The sequence below is a fragment of the Sturnira hondurensis genome, unplaced genomic scaffold (genome assembly GCF_014824575.4).
Source record: "Sturnira hondurensis isolate 20B ecotype Veracruz unplaced genomic scaffold, ASM1482457v3 Scaffold0003693, whole genome shotgun sequence".
Taxonomy (NCBI): Eukaryota; Metazoa; Chordata; class Mammalia; order Chiroptera; family Phyllostomidae; genus Sturnira; species Sturnira hondurensis.
Genome location: NW_028076324.1, coordinates 8,218,766 through 8,244,369, shown reverse-complemented (window position 1 = coordinate 8,244,369; position 25,604 = coordinate 8,218,766). Strand labels below are relative to the sequence as shown.

Below are 25,604 nucleotides of genomic sequence, written 5' to 3'. Positions count from 1 at the left end.
GCCCTCTCCCTGGGAGGCCTTGCTCCCTACACATCCTTCATTCCATCTCTGGGCCCTGGGTGATGGGCAGGCAAGCTGTTTTGCTGTAATGTGGAGGTGCTGAGCCAGTAGGCTAGGGACAAGGGGCTTTTTATTGGAAGAAAATATACAGTAAAAACTGTACTCTGCTACCCGTAGCACCGCCGCTCACCACCCAGACTGGACTCCCCTTCTTGAGCTGGTGGCTGCCTGGTGGCTGCTTGGTTCCTACTGCCTTCACAACTCTCCTTCCAGGCCTGGGCAGCCATGGGGTGTCACTCCTGGATGTTCTGTGTGATCCAGCCTCTCACGGCAGTCACCCGGGTATAGACACCTGGGAAGTGGGGCCGCCCACAGCCGTAGCCCCAGCTGGTGACCCCAGTTAGCACCCACCGGCCAGAGGGCTCCCTGCAGGCCAGGGGTCCCCCAGCGTCACCCTAAGGGGAGGAGAGAGGAAAGGTGCTCAGAACAGGCCAGGGTCTCCCCAGTAGTAGCCCTGAGGCCAAGGAGGGACTGACCTGATCTGTACATGCTGGTGACCGGCAACCACAGGAGTATCACCTGGGTTCTCTGTGTGACCCCCCCAAAGTTGATGGCTGCCCCTATGAGCTTCACCATTTTTATCTCGGAAGCAGGCTCAGTGCTAGGACAAGCCCCTCGTCCGGCTGATAGACGTTTGTGGACACCTGCCACTGAGGTTCCCTAGCAGAATGGGGCCTCACGCCACAGCCTGTTTCCGTCCCTCCCCTGTAGTGCCATGGTGAGGATGGGGTGGGGGGAGCACTGGCTGGCAATGGATCCCTGATAAGTGGTCCACTGAAACCTCTGAAGCGGAAAAGGTTCCCTGCTTGATCAGCTTAAATTTGCACCACGGAAGGGGCCATGATTGGGCTTTAGAGCGAAGAAAATCTTGACCTCCTCCCCAGACGGACAGGACCTGGTACCTGGCATAGCCTTCATTTCAGTTTTAAATTGCGCTCACCGAACAGCTGTCCACGCCACCCTGCGGGAAGCCAGCACACAGCATGCGGCTGCTTATCTGCACCGGGTAGTACCGACGGCAGGCCTGCTCGCTGAGCAAGCGCACTGCCGCCTTCTGCAGCTGCCGCGCCATGGAACCTGCGGGTGGGACCGATGGTGGAGCCACATGGGACTGGGCTGGAGAACTTCCTGATCCCCGTTGGCCACTAACTCCGAGTGCGGGGTCTGGTTTCACCTACAAGACTCCTACCTCCCTCGCGCACCGACCCCCAGCCGGTGATGACGCAGCGGGCCCCGTCAGGGGTCCGGGGAGTAGGCTCAGGCAGGCAGATGGGCCGTACCAGGCGGCTGCGGTGCACCGGCCCCACCAACTCCAGCAGCGCCACGTCATAGTCGAGCGTGTACAGGTTGTAGAAGGGGTGCTTGTAGATGCGAGCCACGCGCTCCAGCTGCCCATCGGCACCACTCAGGAATGGTGTGCCCAGGAAGGCCACCCACTGCTTGGGGTCCCCGTAGCTGCGGGCCCCGTGGGGACAGGCATTGGCCTGAATCCCTGCACTTGGTGAGATCCCTTGATCCCACCCCCTGGGGCTCCTTTGCACTCTGCCCCGTTGAGCTATGGCCACGTCCTTGCCTGTGCCCCAGGGGGTCGGCCAGGGACTTTGGGCTGGGCATTTGACCTCTCTGGGCCCTGGGTGGCTCCTCTGGAAATGGAGCTGAGCAATTCTTTCCTCGTAGGACAGTGAGGAGGGAGTGCCTGTGCCTGAAATGTGCCCGGGGCAATGAGGTGATGTCACAAAATATCCCAATTTTTGCCCAGTTTTAGGGCCCTGGTGCCCAGAAGGCTCCCTACCCCGCCTGCCCATTCCCTCTGATGCCACACACCCAAGGGCATCTCTGGGACAGCAGAACCCTGGCCTGGTCCACTCTGCTGAGCAGCCTGCCATCAAGGGAGCTCCCCAGTATGTAGCCTTTGCGGGATGCAGACCCCATGTCCCCAGCAAGCTTGGCCCTGGGCTGGGAGAGGCTGTGGTTCCCAGGGATTAGGGAGGCCAGGAGGGCGGTGGACTGGGCCCCACAGCCCCATGTGGTGTGTGGGTGCACAGAGTAGGGGTGGCAGTGGGTCCCAGTTTTGGGGCCACAACGTCCTGGTGAACCACTGAAGGGCAGGGGACGGGGTGGCTGGACTCACACGTCGAAGCAGTGCGCAGCAGACAGCAGCCACCTCTCCGCCACCAGCACGGCCCCACAGCGGTGCTCCCTGCGCCGCAGCCACAGGCTCACCTGCCAAGGCCACTCCCCAAGGCCTGCGGCGCTGCCGCCCACGATTCTGGTCAGCGTGGCTGCTGGCGCCAGGCCACAGCCTGTAGGGAATTAGGTGTGGATCATCGAGAGGGTTAAAGGTGTCTCTTGTAAGCTCTGCACAGAGAAATGCTGGACTTGGCACTTGGTCTTATAAATGTGCCTCTTCTGGGCTTTTCCCAAATGTTTGAAATGCATTCACATATGTTTCCTGTAGGCATTGGGGCCATGCCTCCTCCCTGGATGGGGCCAGGGCAGTGCCCCTCCCACCACCACCCCTCCCCAGGCATCTCTCAGTCCCCTGGGAGCCAGGCTTCCTGCTGGCCTGTGACCTTTGTGCACCCATGGCACTGCCCAGGAGACCCCTGCCATGTCCCATTAGCTCTTGTGCTAGCTAGTCCTCCCAGATGTCCCTGACCTGTGACACGGCCCCCACTCCCAGCACAAAGTGCACCCTGGGAACACAAGTGTGGAAACCACAAGGGTGGTTCCAACAGATGCTGCAGGGACCCACTGTCTCCCACCAGAGGCACTTCCTACCCACCAACTCCCACGGGACACCTTCCAGCCCTGAGTCAGCCCCCTTCCCCAGCCACTCTCCCACCACCCAGCTGCCTCTCCCATCCTCCAGATTTAGGAAAGGCCCACCTGCCCTGGCCTCACCACCAGAAGAAGAGAGGAAGAGGCAAGAGGCCACCTGCCCCATCCCTGCTAGTCCCACTGCCTTCAGCCTCTGACCCCATCCAGACCTTGCCCAGGACCAGGAGGGCTGGGGAATCTGACAACCTGTGGCCCCTTTCCTGGAGAACCTGCCCCTGCAGCGGACAGTGCCTGCCATTTCAGAGCCTTCCTCCGCCTCTGGGTCCCCAGGTGAAGAATTCGCAGCCCATAGCTACCGGAAAAGTGAAAATCATCAGGCCAGAGGCCAGACCCAGATAAAGCTGACTGGGGAGTTAACAAGAAAGTGTTTCTCCCAAGAACCCCTGTGCTATGCAATACAAACCCCCGAGGTTGGAGGGGCCCTGCTGGAAAGCTTGTGCCCTAAGCCCGGACTGACGAAAATGCTGTGAAGGAAAGGTCCCCTTGGGCCTGGAGGGCCTAAGTCACTGGAACTGCCTCGACTTCCAGTCGAGGTGCGAGGTTCAGATAAGGAGCTTCCAACCTCAATGTCAGCTCTGTCTTAACTGTGGTTCCTACGGAGGCAGAACCCAGGTCTTCCTCACCCTCCACACCCATGTCCAGGCCCTCGGCACATGATCTGCTTTGGTCTGAGCCCACGAAAACTCTGCTCATCTCAAGGTCACCTGCACCCCACTCCACCCCCAGATGCTGACTTCCTGACAACCCGACTTGCTTTGTTTGGCAAGCCCCCCCTGGTTCCTCTGGTACGTGAGCTGCCTTGTTGCAAAGAGCCCATAAACTTGACTTTGTGGGTTTAGTTCTGTGCCTGGATGACTCAGGCTGATGGATCCGGGGGACTGGGTGACATGTGCAGGGAGAAAAGGTAAGAACCCTCGTGACACGTCCTGAAGGACATGCTAGGGCAGTGGGATTATGGGTAGTTTCCCCCAAAATCTCTGTAATGCGGTTAAGTTATGCACACACACCCCTGCCCACCCCTGACCTCAAGGACAGTGTGGACCTAGGAGAGGCTCAGGGAGGGGGACTGATGACAGAGGAAAGAGGAAGTGAAGTCTCCCTGGATCAGTCTCTGAGGAGTCACCGTGAGGAGGGAAGGTGGGTGCAGCCTGCACAGACCAGCAGCCTGTGTGCCGAGAATCTGCCCTCTGGGGGCCTCCTTGCCTCCCACCTGCCCACCTGAATGAAAGCAGCCCAAACACGGTCTCCAGCACCTGGATGGGAGAGCATCAAAGTCACGTCCACCTGGGGAACGGGCAGGTTCACTGACACAGGGTCCACCTGGCACATCCCGTGTCATGTCTGGTCCCCCAGACACTATGGATGTCGGATGTCTCTGCTAACTTAGTCTTAGCTCAGGCCATATGAAATTGCCTGTATTTGACGGGGCTTTATTTTTGACCTACAATTACAGCAATTTCATATAGTCCTGATTAATAGTTAATAAAAGTAAACTCAGCATATTAGATGCATGTAGAAAAATGTCAGGGGTACTTTGTCTCCCAGTGTCTCTGCCGGCCAGTTAGACACCCCCTCAGCCTGTAACAGGAGCCTGGGGGACCAGCCAACCCCAGGCCCCAGCTTTGTCCTCCTGCTTTGCCTTCCTTTCATTTCTTACTATGTGCCATTCTATTAAGAGTTTATTGCCCTGGCTGATGTGGCTCAGTGGATTGAGCACCAACCTGTGAACCAAAGGGCCACTGGTTCAATTCCCAGTCAGGGCATATGCCTGGGTTGCAGGCCAGGTTTCCAGTATGGGGTTCACAAGAGGCAACCACACATTGATATTTCTCTCCCTCTCTTTCTCCCTCCATTCCTCTCTCTCTCAGAATAAACAGAATCTTTTTTAAAAGTCTGTCTGTTAACCTTCTGGTTCCCTGAAGCACCTGAGCTTAGCACGAGGTGAGGCCTGGAGCAGAGGAGGAGGGCTTTACGAGCACAAAGTGGATGGAGAGCAGCTTTCATGGGGACCCCCTCCCCCCATCTCTCCAACCACCCCCTCTTCCCAAGCGATGCACCTTGGTACTCCCTGAAGTTTCCGTTGTAAAATAGGAGCAGACAGGACTTCCGGCCAAGATGGAGGCATAGGTAGACACACTGTACCTCCTCACACAACCAAAATAGGGACACCAGAAATTTATAAACAAAATAACCAGTACTGACAAAAAAATGAACTGTATGGAAGTCCTGACAACCAAGGAATTAAAGAAGAAACAGACCGATAGGAGGGGTGGAGTCGGGTGGAGAGGAGTCGCAGCAGAAAAAAAAAGTGGTGGCTGGGCGAGCAAGGTGACAGTGGGCGGACCCAGCAAGGCGGCGGATTGTGGAGGGGCAGGGTGCGCAAGGCAGCTGGTGGGCTGGGTGGTTCCATATTTGCACACAGATAAACCAGGTGAAACTAGGGAGAGAGACAGACCTTGCAACCCAGGGTTCCAGGTGGGGAAATAAAGCCTCAAATTACGGATTGAAAACACCTGTGGGGGTTGAGGTGCCAGGAGAGGCTCCCAGCCTCGGGAGAGTTCATTGGAGAGACGAACGGCGTCCTAGAACGTACACAAGCCCACCCACATGGGAATCAGCATCAAAAGGGCCCAATTTGATTGTGGGAAGCAGCAGAGGGGACTAAAATCTGAGAGAGCTCGGAGCAAGCGCCATTGCTCCCTCTCTGACCCCGCCCCCTCATACAGAGCCACAACCCAGCGACTGAGTTGCCCAGCACTGGTGAACACTTAAGGCTCCGCCCCTCACTACCTGTAAGGGGCGCATCAAGACAGAAAAAAAAAAAAGCCCAAGCGAAAGAACAGACCAGAGCTCCAGGAAGCCCTGGCTGGTGTAGCTCAGTGGATTGCGAACAGGCTGTGAACCAAAGGGTCGTGGTTCGATTCCCAGTCAGGGCACATGCCTGGGTTGCAGGCCAGTTCCCAGCAGGGGACTCACGAGAGGCAACCATACATTGATGTTTCTCTCCCTCTCTTCCTTTCCCATCTCTCTAAAAATAAAAAGAAGAAAATTTTAAAAAGCTTTAGAAAAAATACAACTAAGCAACAAGGAGGCGGCCAACCTATCAGATGCACGATTCAAAGCACTGGTGATCAGGATGCTCACAGAACTGGTTGATTATAGTCACAAATTAGAGGAACATATGAAGGCTAAACTAATTGAAATGAAGGGAAATGCACAGGAAACCAACAGTGATGGAAAGGAAACTGGGACTCAAATCAAGGGAGTGGACCAGAAGGAAGAACGAAACATCCAACCAGAAAAGAATGAAGAAACAAGAATTCAAAAAAATGAGGAGAGGCTTAGGAACCTCCAAGACATCTTTAAATGTTCCAACATCCGAATTATAGGGGTACCAGAGGGGGAAAGAAACAGCCACGAGTGGAAAACGTATTTGAACAAATAATAAAGGAGAACTTCCCCAGTCTGGCAAATGAAATAGACTTCCAGGAAATCCAGGAAGCTCAGAGAGTCCCAAAGAAGTTGGACCCAAGAAGGAACACACCAAGGCACATCATAATTACATTAGCCAAGACTAAAATGAAGGAGAGAATCCTAGAAGCAGCAAGGGATAAGGGGACAATCACCTACAAAGGAGTACCCATCAGACTGTCAGCGGATTTCTCAAAAGAGACCTTACAGGCAAGAAGGGGCTGGAAAGAAGTATTCCAAGTCATGAAATCCAAAGACCTACAGCCAAGATTGCTCTATCCAGCAAAGCTATCATTTAGAATGGAAGGACAGATAAAGTGCTTCTCAGATAAGGTCAAGTTAAAGGAGTTCATCATCACCAAGCCCTTATTTTATGAAATGTTAAAAGGACTTATCTAAGAAAAAGAAGATAAAAAACATGTATAATAAAATGACAGCAAACTCACAATTATTAACAACTACACCTAAAACAAAAACAAACTAAGCAAACAACTAGAACAGGAACAGAACTACAGAAATGGAGATCACATGGAGGGTTAGCAATGGGGGAGTGGGAGGAGGAGAAGGGGGAAGAAGGTACAGAGAATAAGTAGCATAGACGGTAGGTAGAAAATAGGGGAAGGGTAAGAATAGTATAGGAAATGTAGAAGCCAAATAACTTATGACACATGGACATGAACTAAAGGGGGGGAATGTGGGTGGCAGGGGTGTGCAGGGTGGAGGGGAGTGAAGGGGGAAAATGGGACAACTGTAATAGTATAATCAATAAAATATATTTAAAAATAATAAAATAGCAGCAGACAGGAGGTGCAGGTCAAAGCATTTGCCACTAGAGGGCGCAGGTCTGCCCAATCTGCACCCATGCCCTGCCAGGATGACAGGCTGACTTGTGTCCCAGCAAAATCCACAGTTAAAGCCCCACACTCCAGGCCGTCAGAATACGACTGCATTTGGAGATAGGGCTTTCAAAGAAATAATTATGGTAAGATGAAGTCATTGGTGTGGGTCCTAATCCAATATGACTGGGGTCCTTCTGCAGACACTCAGAAGGATGACCACGTGAAGACACCGGGAGGAGACGGCTGTCTCCAGGCCAAGGAGAGAGGCTTGGGACTGGGAGAAGGTAAATGTCTGTAGCTTAAGCCCCTCAGCCTGTGGGGCGATGTGACAGCAGCCCTGATGGACCTGATATAGGACCCCTGTCACCCATGTATGTCACCCCATCCCTCCCAGTACCTGGCAGCTGGGAGTCTTTGGTGGTCCCCGAGGTGTTTGGGAGCAGTGTCTGTCCCCTGGCAGTGGTGCTCATGGCAGTGCCGGTCCTGTTGGCAGGTGGGCTGGTTGCCTTGCCAGTAGTAGTCCAGAGGGTGGGTTTGCTGGCCGTGGCCTCCAGGACCGTGAGGCCAGCCACTGTCCTGGGGACATGAACGGTGGTGGCAGGCGTCCTGGTGGTGGAAGGGGCAGGTGTGGAGAGGGTGTGGGAGGACATGACGTCCAGGATCCAGCCCTTCAGACTGGTGATCCGAGTGTACACGCCGGGTTTCCTGGCCTGAGCGCAACCAATCCCCCAGCTGACAATCCCCGCCAGATAGAACACGCCAGGAGTCTCCTCGCAGGCCAGGGGGCCCCCAGAGTCACCCTAAAGAGAAGAAACATGGCTGGCTGTGGCCTTTGGGCACCTTGCTACGGAGGACACTGCCAGGACCTCCCACATCCCCACAGTGGGGGAGGCCCATCAGGAGAGCGGAGGGGGGGTGCGGCATGGGGACACGGGGCGGGGCGGGGACTGGTGCAGCCCCGCACCCACGCTCATGGCCCACCTCTCCAGGAGGGGCTCCTGCTGGACGTTTGCCGTCAGATGTGTACTGATCTGATTAGCTTTTTTTCAGTTACTATACATTGTACATCTTTTAAATGTGTGTGTGTGTATGTATATATATATATATAAAGTATGATTTTAAATATGTATGTAAAGATATATTTAAGTATGTATACATTTTGTATGTATCCACCACCTGCTCTCAAACTGCTACCTCATCTTCTGCTTGTGCATACTATAATTTCTCTAAGTTACACATTTAAAGACACTTAGTTCTCCTGATTTTCCCTGCACTGAAAATCCTTTTCCTCCCACCCTTGAGTCCATACAAGTAGCACTGCCGGGTGGAAGGGTGTGGCCGCCTCATCTGAAGCCCGCCCAGCCCCCTCTGAATGGTACCTGGCAGGAGTCCACCTTGCCCTCCAGGAAGCCAGCACACAGCATCCTGTCTGTGAGTGAGAAGTTGTAGAGGGCACTGCATGCCTTCTGGTCTATGATGCCCACGGACGCTCGCTGTAGAGTGTCTGGCTTCGTTGCTGCCAGGAAAATGAGGAAGCCCCCCCCCCCCAACGTGACACAGAGTGAGCACCATTCAATCCATGTCTGGTTTAACTCTTAGAGGTACCATCCCCATGCTGCAGAAGAAGAAACTGAGTCTCACAGTGTTTCGGGGAAACTCAGTCACAGCACAAAGGAGGTGGAACCCAGGATCCCAACTCAAAGCCCTAGGATCTTGCCACTGTCCCCAGCGGATTCCCTAACACCTTGGGTGACCTGCAGGGAGACCATGCGAGTTTCCGAAGGGAGCGTTAGCTCTCGGGAGCTCTAACGGGTATAGCACAAGGGTCTGAAACTTTTTCTAGGAAGGGCCAAAGAGTAACTATTTTCTGTTTACAGGTCAGTCTCCGTTGGGACCACTCAGCCCTCCCTGTTTTGGTGGCAGGAAAGCCTCCACAGGCATCGGTAAGCAAATGGGCACTGCCGTACACCAGTAAAATTTCATTTATCAAAATCCGCCGCAGCGGGAGTCAGCCGCCCCTGGAGGAGTGCGGAGGCCCGGGCACTGCAGGCAGCGGGAGCAGAGACACCACCGCGAACTCACCGTTTCCCTCCTGCGTGTTCCCCCATCCGGAGATCATGCACTTCCGGCCGGCGGGGAACTTCTGGATGGCCAGGGGCAGGCAAACGGGCTGGATGTACTTGTTGAAGACCAGGGGCCAGGACAGCTCCAGGAGGGCCACGTCGAAGTCTAGGATGCTGGGGTTGTACTGCGGGTGCAGCACCGTCCTCTTGAGCCCCACCTTCACCGGGCTCCCTCCGATGCCCATGAGAGACACGGTGCCCAGGTGGGCCTGCACCAGCTCCACCTTCGTGCTGCCGACAAGGGGCCGCTCAGACACCTGGCTGCCCCCCAGAAAGCAGGCAGGGCTGCAGGGCCCAGACTCTGGGGAGGGGCACCAGGAGGGTGGAGGGGGCCACGTGGCTGCTCCCCCAGGGCAGTGCCGGGCTGAGGGACTGGGGGCAAGGCAGGGAGCTCCTCTGGGACTCATTTCCTCCTCTGTAACAAGAGGCAGCTGGCCTAGCAGCAAGAGAGGCCCCTACAGCTTTATGACTCTCAAAGGTCAATGCCGCCCAGCTGTGCAGCAACGGGGAGGGAGCCCTCGTCCCCTCCCCAGTTAGCCCCATCCCCCAAGACCGGCTTGACAGAGTACCCTCCCGGAAGCTGCAGCCCAGGCTCAGCCTCTGAGAGGCTCCCCCAGGGCCCCGCCCCCACCTCTCTATGCTCCGCCCCCTCATTAGCAATCAGACATCCAGACACTGGGATAGCGATTCCGGGTGGGGTGGGGTGGGGTGGGGTGGGGATTGCGGGGACTTCCTCTGCTGTGGCCACCCCAGTGCACAGATGGCCACGCTTTGGTCACAACTGGTTTCTGAACACACAGGGATTTGATGGGGCTGGGGAGAGGGGACCCAGTGACGGCGGGGGTGGGGGGGCGGGGGAGGGGCGGGTGCCGAGCATTCCTCCTGGGCTGAGGCTGGTCTTACTGGTTGAAGCAGTGGGCCGCTGACAGCAGCCAGCGGTCTCCCACCACGGTTGCGCCACAGAAGTGCCTGGAACCTTCCTTCAGGCTGACCTGCCAGGGCACCTCCCCAGCGGCGGCTCCAAAGCCGCCCACAATCCGGGTGGGCTTCTCCATTGCTGGCCTGGCACCGCACTCTGTGAGGGGACAAAGGAGAGAGTCCGGGAGCCTTGGCTCTCAGGTACCTGGCCCACAGGGACCTTGGGACATCAGGACACAGCCTCCTGGTTCTGGCTGGGCTGGGGCAAATCATTCCCATTATACAGATGGAGAAACTGAGGCTTACAGGTAGGACAGTCTACCTAGCATCCTAAGGTCTCACAGCAAGTGTGCGGCTCCGCTGGGGAGATGGGCCAAAGTGCAGGGAGCCCTGGCCCCATCAGCCTAAGTCCCGTCAGACATAGACCTGAAGCCCCCATGGTCCCGTTTTAGGGGCTTGTTGCAAGCAGGGCGCCAGCACCCCAAAACCATGGTGTGGGGGGCTCCCTAAACAAAGGGAGAGTCCTGCTATTACAGAATGTTGGAGCAGGGAGGGGGTGTAGGGACGTTTATGTGAAGCGGAGTTCTGATGGGCTCCGAGTGCTGCAAGTTTGTGGCACCGCCAAGGGGGCCTGGGCTGTGACTGGACCTGGGTCCTTGGAAACCACACAGTGAAGGCTGCAGAATGTGCCTCTGGAAGCCAACACTGATCCATCTGACCCTGTCGGGGGTCAGACACCCAGTTTCCTGTGTCCCCAGGAAATACCTTGTGGCTTAGAGGTGGTCACTGCATCAAGAGGCACAGAGCTGGGGGTCACGGTGGGTTTGATGGGGGTGTCAACCGTCCAGCTCTTGGGGCTGGTGAGCCAGGCGGTGCTGGGGGTGGTGGGGGCAGGGGCCACTGTGGGAACCAGAGGCTTGCTTGCCATAGCAACGGCCTCCAGGATCCAGTCTCGAAGTCTGGTCACACGAGCATAGACCCCCGGACGCCGGGCTTCAGCACAGCCGATGCCCCAGCTCACGATGCCGGCCAGGAAAAACCTGCCGGAGGGCTCCTCACAGACCAGGGGACCTCCCGAGTCGCCCTAGGAGACAAAGGCCACCCTCAGGAGGTGTCAGGGCTCCTGCATCAGCCCAGCCAAGTCCCAGAGCTGCAGGGTCAGAGAACGTGCTGGGGGGGGCAGGGGGCAGGGGGGCCGTGTACCTGCACATGGAGAAAATGTGGGCCGATAATTCACATCTCAGAACCTCAGTTTCCTCTTTTGTAAAAATAAAATAGCACAGTTGGACTACAGGACCTTTGAGATCTTTTCCAGTTCTGACACGAGCAGTTAAAACCTGAACCCCAATCAGCAACACCCCTCCCCTTCTAATCTCACTACATTTCGACAGTGTCACCCCAGGCTTAGGGTGACAGTGTGGCTGCACTGCTGGAGCCCCCAGACGGCTCTCTGGCTGCTGTGCCACTCTCCTGCAGTGCCCGCTGTGCCCTCACTGTGCCTGTCTTTTGGTTCTTCGCCCTCTCCTCGCACCCAGCCCACTTGGAGTCTGACATTCCCAAGCACAAGCGAGTGCTCTCTTATTATTTCCCATCCCTCTGGGCTCCAGTGTTGACTTGGCAGTCTGAGCACACGCAGCAGTCTCTCCCCACCCACCAGGCTTTAGCAATGAGCGCAAAAATAGAAACTACGAAGAAGGAAATCTGGAGCTGTGCTAGGAATCAAGCAGGGGACATCCTGGTGGGGGACCGGAAACAGTAAGGACTCCCCCTTCTGGGAAGGGGGACCCCGGGGCAGAAACCTGAGGGCCTTTCCCAGCCGGCCCCCCTGGGTGGGGTGTTGTCTGAGGCCCCCGAGGAGACCGGGGCTCACCTGGCAAGAATCCACCTTGCCGTCCAGGTAGCCGGCACACAGCATCCGGTCGGTGAGCGAGCTGCCGTACAGGCTGGTGCACAGGGCCTGGTCCAGCAGCTCCACGGTGGCTTTCTGCAGCACCTCTGGCTTGATCACTGCCCAGAATGGGACAGGCAAGTGGGGTGAGCATTCCAGGGCCCCAGCGGTCACCCTGAGCCAGAGTGCTAAAGAACGTTGTTTTTCTGTGCCTCAGTTTCCCCAGCTGCAAGCAGTGATCCTGCAGCACCAGCCTCAGAAACTAGCAAAGAATAAACAGTCTGCAAATGTCTAATAACACTCTCCACCCAGACAACTAAGAGGTATCAGGTTAACAGCCCAAGACCGGGCTTCGCGTATCCCCTCCCCTTACCTGCTCTGCTGTTACTCTGGTTCTGCCCTGCTGGGATCTCTTCTTAACCCGGCAGCCAGTGCCATTTTGGGTAAACATTAAATCAGACTGTACCCTTTTCTCCCTCAAACCCTCCAGGGCATGTTCCCCTGGCTCAGTCTAAGTGCCCAAGAATGGACCACCTACCCCAGGGCCTTTGCACATCCCATTCCAGCTGCCTAGCATGATTGTCCCCCTGGAATCTGCCTGCCTTCCTCCTTCACCTCCTTTCTTAAAGAGGCCTCTCCTGACTTCCCTATTTGAGATTGCAGCTCTCCTCCCATCCGCATCCCGGTTATTTTCCCCATTGCATTCATTACCACCTATCACTTATCTATTTAGTATTTATTGACCCTAGAATTGCTGTGTCCAGTACATAGCCAGTGACCACATATGGCTACTTAAATGCATTCAGCTGAAATAAAATGTAAAACTCAGTTTCTCAGTTGCACTGGCCCAGCATCATGGGCTGGCCACCCCCACAGTGGGTGGCGCAGACTGAGAGGGCCCCGAGGAGAGTCCTGCTGGATGTGCTGGTCTGGACTGTGGGCTCCATGTGGGCAGGGGTTTCTCTGTTTTGCTTCCTGCCCAGTCCCTGGGACAGTGTGGCTGGTGAGCTGGAGGGGCCCAGACCTTTATTGATGGAATTTAGTCATCAACTACTTTCTCTCCTGCATCGGTTCTCGAGGCATTGTCGTCCCTTATCACAAAAATCCTAATCTTCCAGGAGGTTAGATTTCCTTTTTTCTCAGGCAGGCCCAGACCCAGGAAAACTCCAGAACACAGACCCGTAGGCCCTGCCAAGGTGGTCAAACCCTGAACTCAGGAAGCCCTAGGGCTTCCTGCACGAGGGCCCGCAGCCCAGGGTCTGGATGCCGTGGTGGACGCGATCTCCCAGTGAGCTGGTCTGAGGCTAGTGGCTACCGTATCGGACACCGTAGTTCCAGAACGTTCTGGGCCAGCGCCATCCCAGAGGGCTTTCCTCCATGATGGGACTTGCTCCTGTGCCCTGACTCTTTGCCTGTCTGGGTTTGCCTCACCAGTCAGCCAGGTCTTAGCTGGGGCATCACCTTCCTGGGCCCTTTCCCAAAGCTGCAAAGCTGTCCCTCCCACCCCATGCGTCTCCTTGCAGCATCCTGTTGGACACCCCCCAGCACTTGTCCACCCAGTCACAGCTGAATCTCATGGTCAGAGCAGTTCTGCTCCTGAAAGGCGCGTGAACACTGGACACGGAACTACCATTCCCGGGGCAACGCAGGGGCGGCCCCTGTGAGACTCTGGCACAGTGTCTTCCTCAAGTGATTGATACGCAACCTCGCGTTATGTGTGCTTTTGTTTCAAGACACCTTATTTAATACACATTTGTCACAAAAAAAATGGAGCAGCTTTAAAATGGAGTCGGAGCTGCCATCCCAGAGGAGCTGCCTGGCCCGTCTCGTACCTCAGACCCTGGAATGTGAACCCAGGGCGAGGGGGCCGCCTGAAATGTCCTTGTTCCCTAACCTCTACTGGGACTTAGGGCGGGGTCAGCAAGCTGCAGCCCGCAGGCCAGGTACGGCCCACTGCTTTGTTTTTAATTAATTAATTTATTTTTAATTGAATTTCCACTGCTTGTTTTTATAAATAGTTTTATTTATACATTAAAAAATAGGGCAAAATAACCTTTGGACTGGGCCTAGCGCAACCTTGTGTTTCAAAGAACTATTTGCAAAGACAACAAGAAAGCGGGTATCATGAGTACAGGACTGACTAGCTGCTGGACTGATTATTAAACACGGTCTTTAGAATCGGTGTCCCTAGCCAAGTGATCTGCACTGACAGGAGGGCCTCCCTCTGTACCCGTCACTCCCCTTCCCTTTCTCGGAAGTACCCACGGCCATGTCTGCGGCTGAGAACACTGTCGATTCCCCACACTGAACTCAAGGCCGGCAGTGCTGTGACTCACGGCCGAACAAGGCTTCCCCCACACGTGTTTTCTACCTGAGGCACACGCCAGCCTCCCTGCTCTCTGCACCCATAGGGATCCCTGCTGCGCTCTGAGCTGGGGACAGCAGACTCAGCCACAAAAAGCACAAAAATGCAAAAAAAAAAAAAAAAAATCCCACCTAAAAAAACAGAAAACCTGGCAGTGAATATACCATGAAAAGGGCCCCAATTTACAGTTGAGCTGAAACAAGAAGGCAGGGCTTCACCTTGTCCCACTTAAATGAAAAGATTCTTGTCCTCATCTCAAATTTCTCAGCACTCTGTGCCTGTCCATTTGTATCCATTGGGATTCCAAATGAATGGCAGCAAGTGGGCGACTAAGGAGGACTGTGCTGCTAAATTCCCTCCTGGCGGCCGGCGAAGAGGGGTGCTTACAGAAATCCTCCTTGAGGTAGCCCCAGCCCGAGATCAGACACTTCTTCCGGGGCGGGAAGATGTGGGTGGCAGCCGGCAGGCACACGGGCTGGACGTGCCTGCTGAAGGGCAGGGGGCTGCCCAGCCGGAGCACCGCCACGTCGAAGTCAGCTGTGTCAGGGTTGTAGGAAGGGTGCGTGAGGATTTGGGCCACGCGGGCCCGCACCGTGCTGGCCTCCAAGCCACTGAGCTGGGTTGTACCTGCGTAGGCCACCCACTCGGTGGGGTCTTGGAACCTGCAGGGCAAACGAATGGCAGCTCAGACAGGCCCCCCAAAGACAGGGCTGGGGAGCGGGGTCAGGAGAGCGAGGCCATCTCGGAGGGCAAATGTTAAGGGGTGCCCCCAAACTTAGTCATCAAGACTGATATTTTCAAGCAACATTGTCAGAAATCATAATGAATGCAAAAAAAAAAAAATCCCTGGGGTGGGAAGTAGCAACATTTTAAACAAAGACAGGATACAATAGAGCTGGTTAGGGTGAGAAATAATAAGAGGCACAAAACAGGCTACACGAATACCTGCAGGGCAACATTACTCAGCCTTGAAAAGGAAGGGCATCGGATGCCTTGCACGGCCTTGAGGACGTTCTGCTCAGTGAAACAAGCCAGACCCAGAAGGGCAAACACTGTGTGATCCCACTAATGGGAGGTTCCTGGAGGAGTCAGATCCACAGGGACAGGAAGTAGCTGGTGGGAGCCAGGGGCCGATGGAAGGGAAAGGGGACTAGTGTTAAATAGGGACAGAGTTTCGGTTTTGAACGATGAGGAAGTTTTGGAGAACAGTGGGGATGGTGGCACAACAGCATGAATGTGCTGAATGCCACCTAATTGTGATGGTTAAAGTGGTGAATTTATGTTATGTATATTTTACCACAATTTTAAAATAATTGTTAAAAAAGAATGCATTCAGATTCAACCAAAAGAGAAAAGAGAGAAAGAGCGAAAGAACAAGTCCCAAGGGGCTCTCAGGACGTGAGGAGTGGCGACTCCGCGTGGAGAGGAGGCGGGGCACAGGCACGGGGTGGGCTCCGGGCCTCCAGGGCGTGGGCTCACTCGTTGAAGCAGTGGGCAGCGGACACCAGCCACCTGGCCCCTATGACGGCGGCCCCACAGAAGTGCTCGTTGTTTTCTCGGAGGCTGACTTGCCAAGGGAACTCCCCAGGGGATGCTTCCATGCCGCCCACAATCCTGCCAGCTGTCCTCCAGCCCGGCTGCAAACCACAGTCTGCAAGACAGATCACCAACCAGGACTCCCAAGGAGGCAGGGGGTCGTGCCCTGAGCACCGGCCGTGCTCCTGGTACGTCTGCCTCTGAGTCCCTCATCCCCACGGTCCCCACGTTTAGGGATGCGCTTAGGGTCCCACGCTGGGCTGTGCAAAATAGCCCAGAGAGCATGGCCAGCAGTTGGCCCTGAAAGGGGACATGGCCTGAAACCAGGCCAGATGGGTGACTGACCACAGTGGGCCTCATCAGATCCATCGGAGCAGTCCACTTTGTCGTCACACTCCGGGTTCACCTTGGTCACGCACTGGCTGTTATCACAGGAGAAGGTGCTCCCCGGACAGTGACCTGAGGGCAGAGAAGAGCCGAGGTCCCCACCTCAGTCTGACTTTCCGGTGGCAGCGAGATTCAGCTTCCCACTCAGAGCCTCCAGCGCCGACGCATTCTGCCCACTTGCTCATCTCTGAGTGGCTCTCAAAATCAGCATGGGGACAGCACGGACTGTCAGCACCATGACTGGGCTGGGCAGGGAGTACATGCGGGCCCCACCTGTAGCTCCACATTTCCAGGGCCCACGTTTATTTTACTTTGTATCTTTTTTAAAAAAATTATGTATTTATTTTTAGAGACAGGAGAAGGGAAGGAGAAAGAGAATCATCAAGGTGTAGTTGCCTTTTGTGCGCCCCCTACTGGTGACCTGGCTTGCCACCCAGGCATGTGCCCTGACTGGGAATCGAACCAGTGATCTTTCAGCTGGCATTCAATCCACTGAGCCACACCAGCCGGGGCACTAGGACCTGTGTTTCAAAAAAGTAAGGAATAGCTCTGGCCAAGGAGCTCAGTTGGTTAGAGCATCATCCCAATAAGCCAAGGTTGTGGGTTTGATTCCCGGTCAGGGCACATACAAGAAGCGAGAAACAAATGCATCAATAACTGGAACAACAAATCAAAGCACGTTCTTTCTCTTTCCAATCAATAAATAAAATTCAGAAAGAAAAAAGTAAGAAATAGGTAAAATTAAAATATTTTAATTGTAGTTAAATACACAACATAGAATTTGCTGTTTGAACCATTTTAAGTGTATAGTTCACATCAGGGTGGGTCACTCTCTGTGGGCCCTGTCAGGGGCCCTGTGGGGGGCTCGCCAGCATCCCAGGCCACACCCACTCAATGCTGGAGCTCCCTGAGTTTTGACAACTACATCACCCAGTGATGTCTGTCTCCAGACATCACCCAGTGGCCCCTGGTGGCAGAGTCATCCCCTCGCACAGGACCACTGATGGGAAGTTGAACGGATGTATCTGTCTGTGTGTCTTGAGTTGTTTGGGAAGGTGGTCACTAGGATATTAAAGTGAGGAGATTCCAGGTGGCATTTATTTATTTTCCCTTTTTTTCTCCAGACTGTTTGTTTTTTTCTTTTAACAACAGCTTTCTACCCCTTTTCAAAACAAACAAACAAACAGACAAAAAACCCTAGCCCTGGCTGGTGTAGCTCAGTGGATTGAGCGCTGGCCTATGAACCAAAGGATCAAGGTTCAATTCCTAGTCAAGGCACAGGCCTGGGTTGCAGGCCAGTTCCCCGCAGGGGACATACATTGATGTTTCTCTCCCTCTCTCCTTCCCCTCTAAAGATAAATAGAATCTTTAAAAAAAAAACAAACAAAAACCCATGAGAAAACCCAATGTTTTCTCTTAATCATGCTTGGCCACATATAACTCAAAGAGTTTCCTCTATATTTAAAAGGTTGTTTTATTTATTTATTTATTTATTTATTTATTTATCTTTTTAGAGGGGAAGGGAAGGAGAGAGGAAAGAAACATCAATGTATGGTTGCTTCTCGTGCATCCCCTGCAGGGAACTGGTCTGCAACCCAAGCATGTGTCTTGACTGGGAATCGAACCATGATCATCTGGTTCACAGGCCCGTGCTCAATCCACTGAGCTACACCAGCCAGGTCTTAAAATGTTTTAAGATTTGCTTTTCAGTTACAGTTGACATACAACATTGCATTAGCTTCAGGAGTGCATCATGGTGACTGGACACACAGACATCTCACAAAGTGATTCTACAGCAAGTGTAGTACCTGCCTGACACCACACACAGTTATTGCAACATCACTGACTGTGACCCCCCTGTAGTACTTTGCATCCCCGCGACTATTTTTAAAACGAAGTGCTTCATCTGCAAAGGTGGTGTGCACGTGACTGTGGAGCTGCCCCCCAGAGGAGGCTGGTGCACAGAACGTGGCGACCGTGCTCAGAGGAAACCCAGCAGAGGGCAAGGAGCTCACGGAAGGGAGAACGACATACCTGATTTCAAGTCTCTTTCTGTCAGCAGCCCCGTCTGGCTTCCTGCAGCGAAATGGAGAAGAGGTATAAGCTCCGGTGGTGAGTGGTGACATTCTTTGAAAGCAAAGCAGAGAGTGGCACTGGCCACCGTGGGAGCCACTTGAAGTCTAACTTCAATCAATGAAGATGAAGCCAAACGGCAGTCTCACTGGCCACATGATGAGTGTTTCAATAGTCACACGGCGCTAGTGGCCACCACAGTGGAGCGAGCAGCCATGAAACATTTCCGCCACCATGGAATGTTCTATTTGACAGTGCTAATGTCGAGGCTCCACTGTGTCAGGGTGGGTGAGAAGGAATAATAAATGTCCCGTAGGGCAAGGTCCAGGTGATCAATCTTTATTCTGACAACAGTCTGATATACCCTCAGATTTTAGAATTCAGAATTTATCTTACTTCTATACCATGGATCAACAAACTGCAGCCATGAGCCAAATTTGGCCACCACTTGTTTTTGTAAATAAAGTTTTATCGATACACAGCTGTGGCCCTTTGTTTAGACATTGTCTTGGGCTGCTTTTGTGCTGAAATAGCGGAGTCAAATGGTCTCACAGAAACACAGTGGGCTACAAATACGAAAATAGTTACACTCTGACCATTTACAGGTTGCGGACACCTGGTCCATACCATTGCGGTGAAGCAGTGTGCATGTGTTTTCTTATCGTGGGAGGGGCGATTATTCAAAAACTCAGGTTTAAAACTCCCCTCCTGCGGGTCTCCACTGCTTACTTGCCTATGAGCTCGGCGGACACAATGGTGCCATGGGCGGCCAGGGGGATGCCATGGCCCTGCAGCCTTGCTTGGAGCCCCCGCTGCAAGAGCTCCTGCTCCAGGCGCAGGTCCAGCGACTGCAGGGCCAGCAGCATGAAATGCAGCCGGAAATGCACGAGGACACTGGAGTTCCCGTCCCTGCAGGGAGGACAGAGGCTCGTGGAGGGGGGGGGCTCCTCTCCCTGGACCCCTCCAGCATCTCGGGTGTCCACCAAGTCTCCTTCCGCCCCAGGGAGGCCCCAACTCACCTGTAACCTAGCACCGTGCAGCCTGTGCAACTGGCCTCCAACTCTGTCTTCCTAAAGCTGCTTACAAACTGCAATGGGAACAAGAGTGGCCAAGTTGAGACCACAGCCCAGGCACCCATCCCTGAGGACGCCTGCCCTGTGTGGGAGAGCCGGAGGAGGGGGATGGAAAAACTCCTCCTCTTAGACCCAATGCACACAGTGACTTCACAGAGCCCAGTAATGACAGGGAAGGGTGTTTCCAATGCACTCATATGAAAATACTGCTCCATTGCCAGATGGATAAAATTGGGTTCATCCACACAGCGGAACATCACTCAGCCATGAAAAGGAGTGAGGCACTGACACTACAATGTGGATGAACCTTGGACACATGCTCAGTGACAGATGCGAGACACAGAAGGCCACACACACACAGTGTGTGGTTCTATGTACGTGATATGTCCAGAACAGGCACAGCCAGAGAAAGCGGGTTGGTGGTTGCCAGAGGCTGGAAGCAGGGTGGCGAATGGGGAGTGACCGCTGATGGGTGTAGGCAGGACAGACAGCAAATCAAGGCAGAGAGGGGGAGGGAGACATGTCTCACTTACTAACTCAGCAGTCCTGATCCTGACCAGACAAGGTTGCCAGGCATTCCAATGTCACAAGATAAACTATAATAGCGCAAGAAGAGGGGAGCCCTTGAAATTATGTATCGTTTCCACTCTCCGGGAAAGGGAGCCTTTGAAGCTGCATAGTAACCCCAAGATCTGGAGAAGGGAGGAGGAGGGGGAAAGTAGGAGCTGGCAGTGAGCATAAAACCCCTAAAATCCCAGTAGTCAGGGCCCTCAGACTGGCTGGGTGCCCACTTGCAGCTTCATGCTCAAGTGTGTTTTATAAATAAATGCGCTATTTCATTTCCACCATACGTGCTATCTCTGGCCTGAAATCATTTCTTGCAAGCAAGACAAGAACCAAGGAGGGGGATCCCCTTAACTTGGGTCTCCGTGGCAACAGTGAGGACAGGGCATATCTTGGCGTGATGGACTCACCAGCTCATGTTCTCATGGCCTGTGCCTATGCCTGTGCAGTCCCATAGCACATGCTACGAATGTCCAGAGTGTTCTACACCTGCTCTGCCCTGTATGGCAGCCACCATCCACACATGGCTGCCGAGCATTTGAAATGTGGTTGGTGCCACTGAGGAACTAATTTTTTACATCTAAGTTCATTTTAATTCATCCTTAAATTTTAAAACAGATACTTAATTCACTGAGCATCATCATTCAAGGTCCATCCACGCTGCAGCAAGTGCCAGCACCCCTCCCTCCCGGGGCCGAGTGGTGTTCCCGTGGGTGTAGGGACCACAGTTCCGTGTCCATTCATTGGCCGATGGACATCAGGGTGCTCCTGCTTTTTGGCCATTGTGAATCCTGCTGCTGTGAACATGTGTGTGCAGGTTTCTGCACGGACGTGGGTCTCTACTGCTCCTGGTGGATACTGAGGGGCAGAATTGCTGGGTCATAGATGACTCCACATTTAACTTTCTGATTAAGAGCTAGACTTCCACAGTGACCACCCCATCTCACATTCCTGCCAGCCGTGTATGAGGGGTCTCATTTCTCCGCTGGAAGACACTGCACAGCCTTTAAATGTGGCCCACAAGCCCTGCAGGAGTCAGCTCCCACCAGACATCGCCCTCCCCTGCATCCTCCAGTGGACAACCCCGGCCACCCCGGCCTTGTCCCATTGCTCCATATGTCCCCCCTCCTTCCCCCGAGCCTGCCTGGGCCTCTCCCTGCTCCTAGCTCAGTATGAGAGCTCCTCTTGGTGGAAGCCCTGGCTGCCCCCCTTGCCCCCATGCTCTCCGGCGCCCCTCACCAGCATTTCCAGGACGGGGGTCAGCACGCGGCAGTAGTCTGAGGCCCCCTGCTGCAGGCTCTGGGCATACCGGACCCCTTGCAGCACGGCGGTGTGTTCCACATCGATGCCCTGTGTAGAGAGGGAGGCTGCGGGCGAGAGCAGGGCTCCGTGAGAGAGACCACTGCCAGGCTCAGCTAAGGAGCCTCAAAGGCCCCCCGCCACCTAGGGGCTGGGTCACCTGACAGACCAGACAGGTGGTTGGGCTGACTCCCCTGCGGTTATCCTGAATGATTATCAACACTGCCTCATTTTCACCTCTCACTTACCACCCACCTGAAGGCCCCCAGATCCAGCACAAAGCCCTAGAGGTCCCCAGGTTTTGCTTGAGGGTAGGACTAACTCCCAGTCATCCTTGCCTGGGACACGCCTGGCCAGGGCCTGAAGCCAACTTCAGCCAAAATTGGCTGAAACAACCTCAGTATTCTTTCCCTGTACTTTGAAACAACAGTTCCACCTGCTCCCTAGGAAGGGGACACCAAATACTGCAAGGGTGTGACCACAACCATGGCCACCAGGAACCTCAGACCGCCACTCCAGGACACAACCCTCTGAAAAAACATGGGTCTCCAGCTGTCAGAAGTCCACACTAGCAAGGAATGATAGCTATGAAAATTTTACCCCGGGCTGGTGTGGCTCTGTGGATTGAGTGCCAGCAGGCAACCCAAAAGGTCACCGGTTCCATTTCAGTGAAGGCACATGCCTGTGTTGTGGGCCAGGTCCCCAGTAGGGGGCATTCCAGAGGCAACCACACATTTCTCTTCCTCTTTCCCTCCCTCCTCCTCTTTCTAAAAATAAATAAAGTCCTTTAAAATTTTCTAAACGAAGAATAGCAACCAAATAAACCATGAAAAACACATGTTTCTAACTGTTGGAAATATGTTGGAATTGTCAAAAGGACACACTAGCAAAAAATATTTATAATTGCAAAAAATTTTAAATGACTGTAGCAGCCACATAAATCATGAAAGCCAGGCCCCAATCCTGTTTACTCTGAGTGAATATTCATTTAGACAGATATTTAGATATTTGTTCATTCAAAAGATACAATAAACATTCTAGACCAATTGTAAAAATGTTGTTTTTAGGTTTGTCTTCTCATTCAAGAAATTAAAAATTAAGCCCTGGCTGGTGTAGCTCAGTGGATTGAGCGCAGGCCTGTGAACCAAAGGATGGCGGTTTGATTCCCAGTCAGGGCACATGCCTGGGTTGCAGGCCAGTTCCCAGAGGGGGATGTATGAGAGGCAACCACACATTGATGTTTCTCTCCCTTTCTCCTTCCCTTCTAAAGATAAATAAATAAAATCTTAAAAAAGAAATTTAAAAAAGAGCTCCCTGTTGTGCAGACAGACTCACTCATGCTCTGTGTCTTCCTGAGGCTTTCTGTTTCTGCTGCAGATGTCAAGGGCTGCCGGGAAGCTGGGGAAGCAGCGGAGGCCCCGGCCCCTCCCCCAGCTCCCCCAAGGCTAACTAAGGCCTCGGCCTGAGGTGGTGAGCTATCTTAATGGGGAAAGAGATACATTTTCATTTTTAACTTTAACATGTTTTTTAAATTATTTAAATGTCGAGTGCTTCGGAAAGCCTTCCTTGGTTTCAGGGGTCCTGCTGGGGACTGTGTTTATCTCTTGTTCACAAAATGTCTCTGCACTTCTAGAATAATGGTGCAAAGCCTTGCTCCCACCTCTCCCTGGTGCAAGGCTACCCCCCCTACAAGCACACTCACCCACACCTGCACAGACATACATAGGCACACAGACTCACAAGCCCCATTTTCCTGCACTTGATGCCAGGAGCCACTAGGGGCATTAGTGAGCTGGGCCTGGCTTTAAAATGTTTCTGATGTTCCACAAATATATATATATATATTTTAAATTAGGGGGACCCAATAGGATTGCCCACTTATTATTTTGCTGCATGACATCTTTGAGCATTTTCCTGCAAACTACAATTTATTATCCTCATCTCAAGAAAGCAATGTGACTCTCACACGGTAAGAACCTTATCTATCACCTCAGAGGAAGCAATTCCACAGACCCACAGCTGTGAGGGGGAGGGGCAGGCAGGGACTGGTGGGCAGCAGGTGAAGGAGTTAGACAAAGAACATACAGGCGTGACCTCTGGACATGGACAACCGGGCGGGTACTGACTGTGGGAAGAGGGGGCCTGGGGTGGAGGAGCAAAGGGAGGAAAATTGGGACAAATATAATAGCACAAAGAAGAAAAAAATTAAAAAGAAGAAGTCCGTTCCAGAGCCACAGAACTTCCTGAGACGACCGAATGTTCTAGGTCTTCACTGCCCACTACAGTAGCCATGAGCCACCCACCCATGCAATGTGGCTGGTGGGGACTGAGGAGCTTAATTTTAAAGGTTATTCAATGTTAATGGCTTTGACTCTAAACAGCCACCAGGGCACAGGGCCCAGGGCGCAGGGCTCCTGTCGCAGACAGCAGGCGTGTAGGGCAGCGCGGCAATGCGGCACAGCTGGAAGGGGGCTGTGGGTCACCCCCCGAAGCACAAGAAGCACTTCCTCACTTATTTTATAGCCGCGGCCCAACGTCTCACCTCGAGTCCCATGAGTGTCTACCGGAAGCAAATACGAAATGGGGGCCACTGAGTGGTGGGAATACGGATGACTGTTCAGTTTTTAATACTTCTCAGATTTCTCAAGACCTTTAAAAAGTTCATTTCCCTGACCCTATTTGTCTTCATTCCTCCCCAGCTGTGAGAACTTCCTAGGAGAACCCAGCTGTGGGAAACCAAAACACGCAGACATGACCTTGCCCACACGCATGCCCGCTCACCCCAGCGCATGTGCCTGGGCACCTGGCTGGCTAGTCTTATCCCTTGGGTGACCCAAAGGGTCAGCCTTCAATTCCACGTTTGCACACTCAGCCCTCTGTCTTAGGGATCGTCACGTGGATACCACTGAGCCAGGTGTGAGCATCACTGTGCAGGTCACCCGGTGGAGGGACCCGTGCAAGCCCTCAGCCGCTTACCCATGAGGACTGCCAGGGCGAGGGTGACGATGCTGGTGGCCACCGCAGCAGCGAGTGCCGCTCGGCAGCACACAGCGTCCGTGGCAGGGACTTCTTTTGTTGCTCCAGGGACGAGCTGTAATTCACCAACAGTGGGCTCCATGCCTCCCAGACCCCCAGACAGCACCTGGATGCCAGCAAAAAAGGGGCAGGCAAATATTAGTGCTGGGGCATTTCTCGTCCCCTGTGCCAGCACGTGCAGAGGGGACGGCTGTCAACAGTGCCCTCGGCACCTGCAGACGCTGCTTAAACGGGTCCTAAAAAATGGGTCCAACACACCAGCTGCGCAGTGCATGCGGGCCCTGCCCAGGTCGGGGGGACCCACTGCTAGAAAGAGTACGTGCGAGATTCCTGGGCTGCTGTAACCCACTGTGACAAACCAGAGACAGAACAGAATGCAGATTCATTGTCTTGCACAGCTGGAGGTCAGAAGTCTCAAAGTGGAGGGCCGTGACCCTTCTGGGGGCTCCAGGGTCTCAGTTCCCAGAAAGCAGAGCTGACAGGCAGTGACAGGCGGAGCCCTGGCACTGTTGCCTCCGAGGCTTTTCACAAAGAGCCAACACATTTTCCATGTTCACACGAGGCGGTGGGTTTCTGCCACTTGCAACTTGAAGGGCCCTGAGACAGAGCCTTGACTGTGTGACCCACTGAACCCACCCTAGACAGCTCTCTCAGGTTCCCGAGACCTGAGCGGACCTTTCCTCCAAACCCCCACGTCCTCAGCCCACAGAGGAGCCTCTCTCCGCAGAGGGGCTGACTCATCTGCACACTCTCTCTGGAGGTGGCTCTCATTGCCTGCCCTTCACCTTGGCTCCCGTGAAGCTGCCTGCATGGTGTGGGTGGAGAAGATTCACCCCTGGACTCTGCCACATTTTTTTCCCACCAGAAAACCACAGAGAGGAAAGTTGGGGAGACAATCCCATCCTGCTTTCCTGGACGGGGCTTCATGGAAATGCCACTGCACTGGGGGCCTCCCTAAAGGTCATGGAGCCACTTTGGATGCCCCTGGGGATGCATGGCAGGACTGGGTGTCAGATAAACTACAAGACACCCCATTAAACTTGAATTTCAGATGAGCGACACACACCTCTACAGCATCGGGATGTCCCTGGGGTGGTTGATTCTGAGTGTCCAGTTCGCTAGACTGTGGTG

At 53.9% G+C, this 25,604-nt stretch overlaps 1 protein-coding gene across 1 annotated transcript; it reads right to left on the bottom strand.

Annotated features, from left to right (window-relative positions):
• Window positions 1–130: 130 nt before the first annotated feature.
• On the bottom strand, window positions 131–24,555 carry TMPRSS9 (transmembrane serine protease 9). Its single transcript, XM_037042768.1, has 17 exons — window positions 24,414–24,555; window positions 21,379–21,505; window positions 19,231–19,377; window positions 18,463–18,500; window positions 16,387–16,500; window positions 15,985–16,156; window positions 14,893–15,167; window positions 12,123–12,259; window positions 11,018–11,336; window positions 10,238–10,409; window positions 9,294–9,565; window positions 8,591–8,727; window positions 7,609–8,011; window positions 2,192–2,363; window positions 1,250–1,515; window positions 1,001–1,137; window positions 131–455 (listed from the first exon to the last, which is right to left on the bottom strand). The coding sequence occupies exons 1-17, from the start codon at window positions 24,553–24,555 to the stop codon at window positions 294–296; spliced, it is 3,192 nt and encodes a 1,063-aa protein (XP_036898663.1). The 3' UTR covers window positions 131–293.
• Window positions 24,556–25,604: the final 1,049 nt, after the last annotated feature.

Bases quoted from the DNA above. Each gene is read 5' to 3' on its own strand.
- TMPRSS9 (XM_037042768.1), bottom strand. From the start codon at position 24,555: ATGGAGCCCACTGTTGGTGAATTACAGCTCGTCCCTGGAGCAACAAAA. The intron at 8,012-8,590 runs GTACCATTCAGA...TCTTCTCTTTAG, and splicing joins GCAAGGTGGACTCCTGCCAG to GGTGACTCTGGGGGCCCCCT. The intron at 1,516-2,191 runs GTGAGTCCAGCC...CGGGGCCCGCAG, and splicing joins GCTGCGCACTGCTTCGACGT to CTACGGGGACCCCAAGCAGT.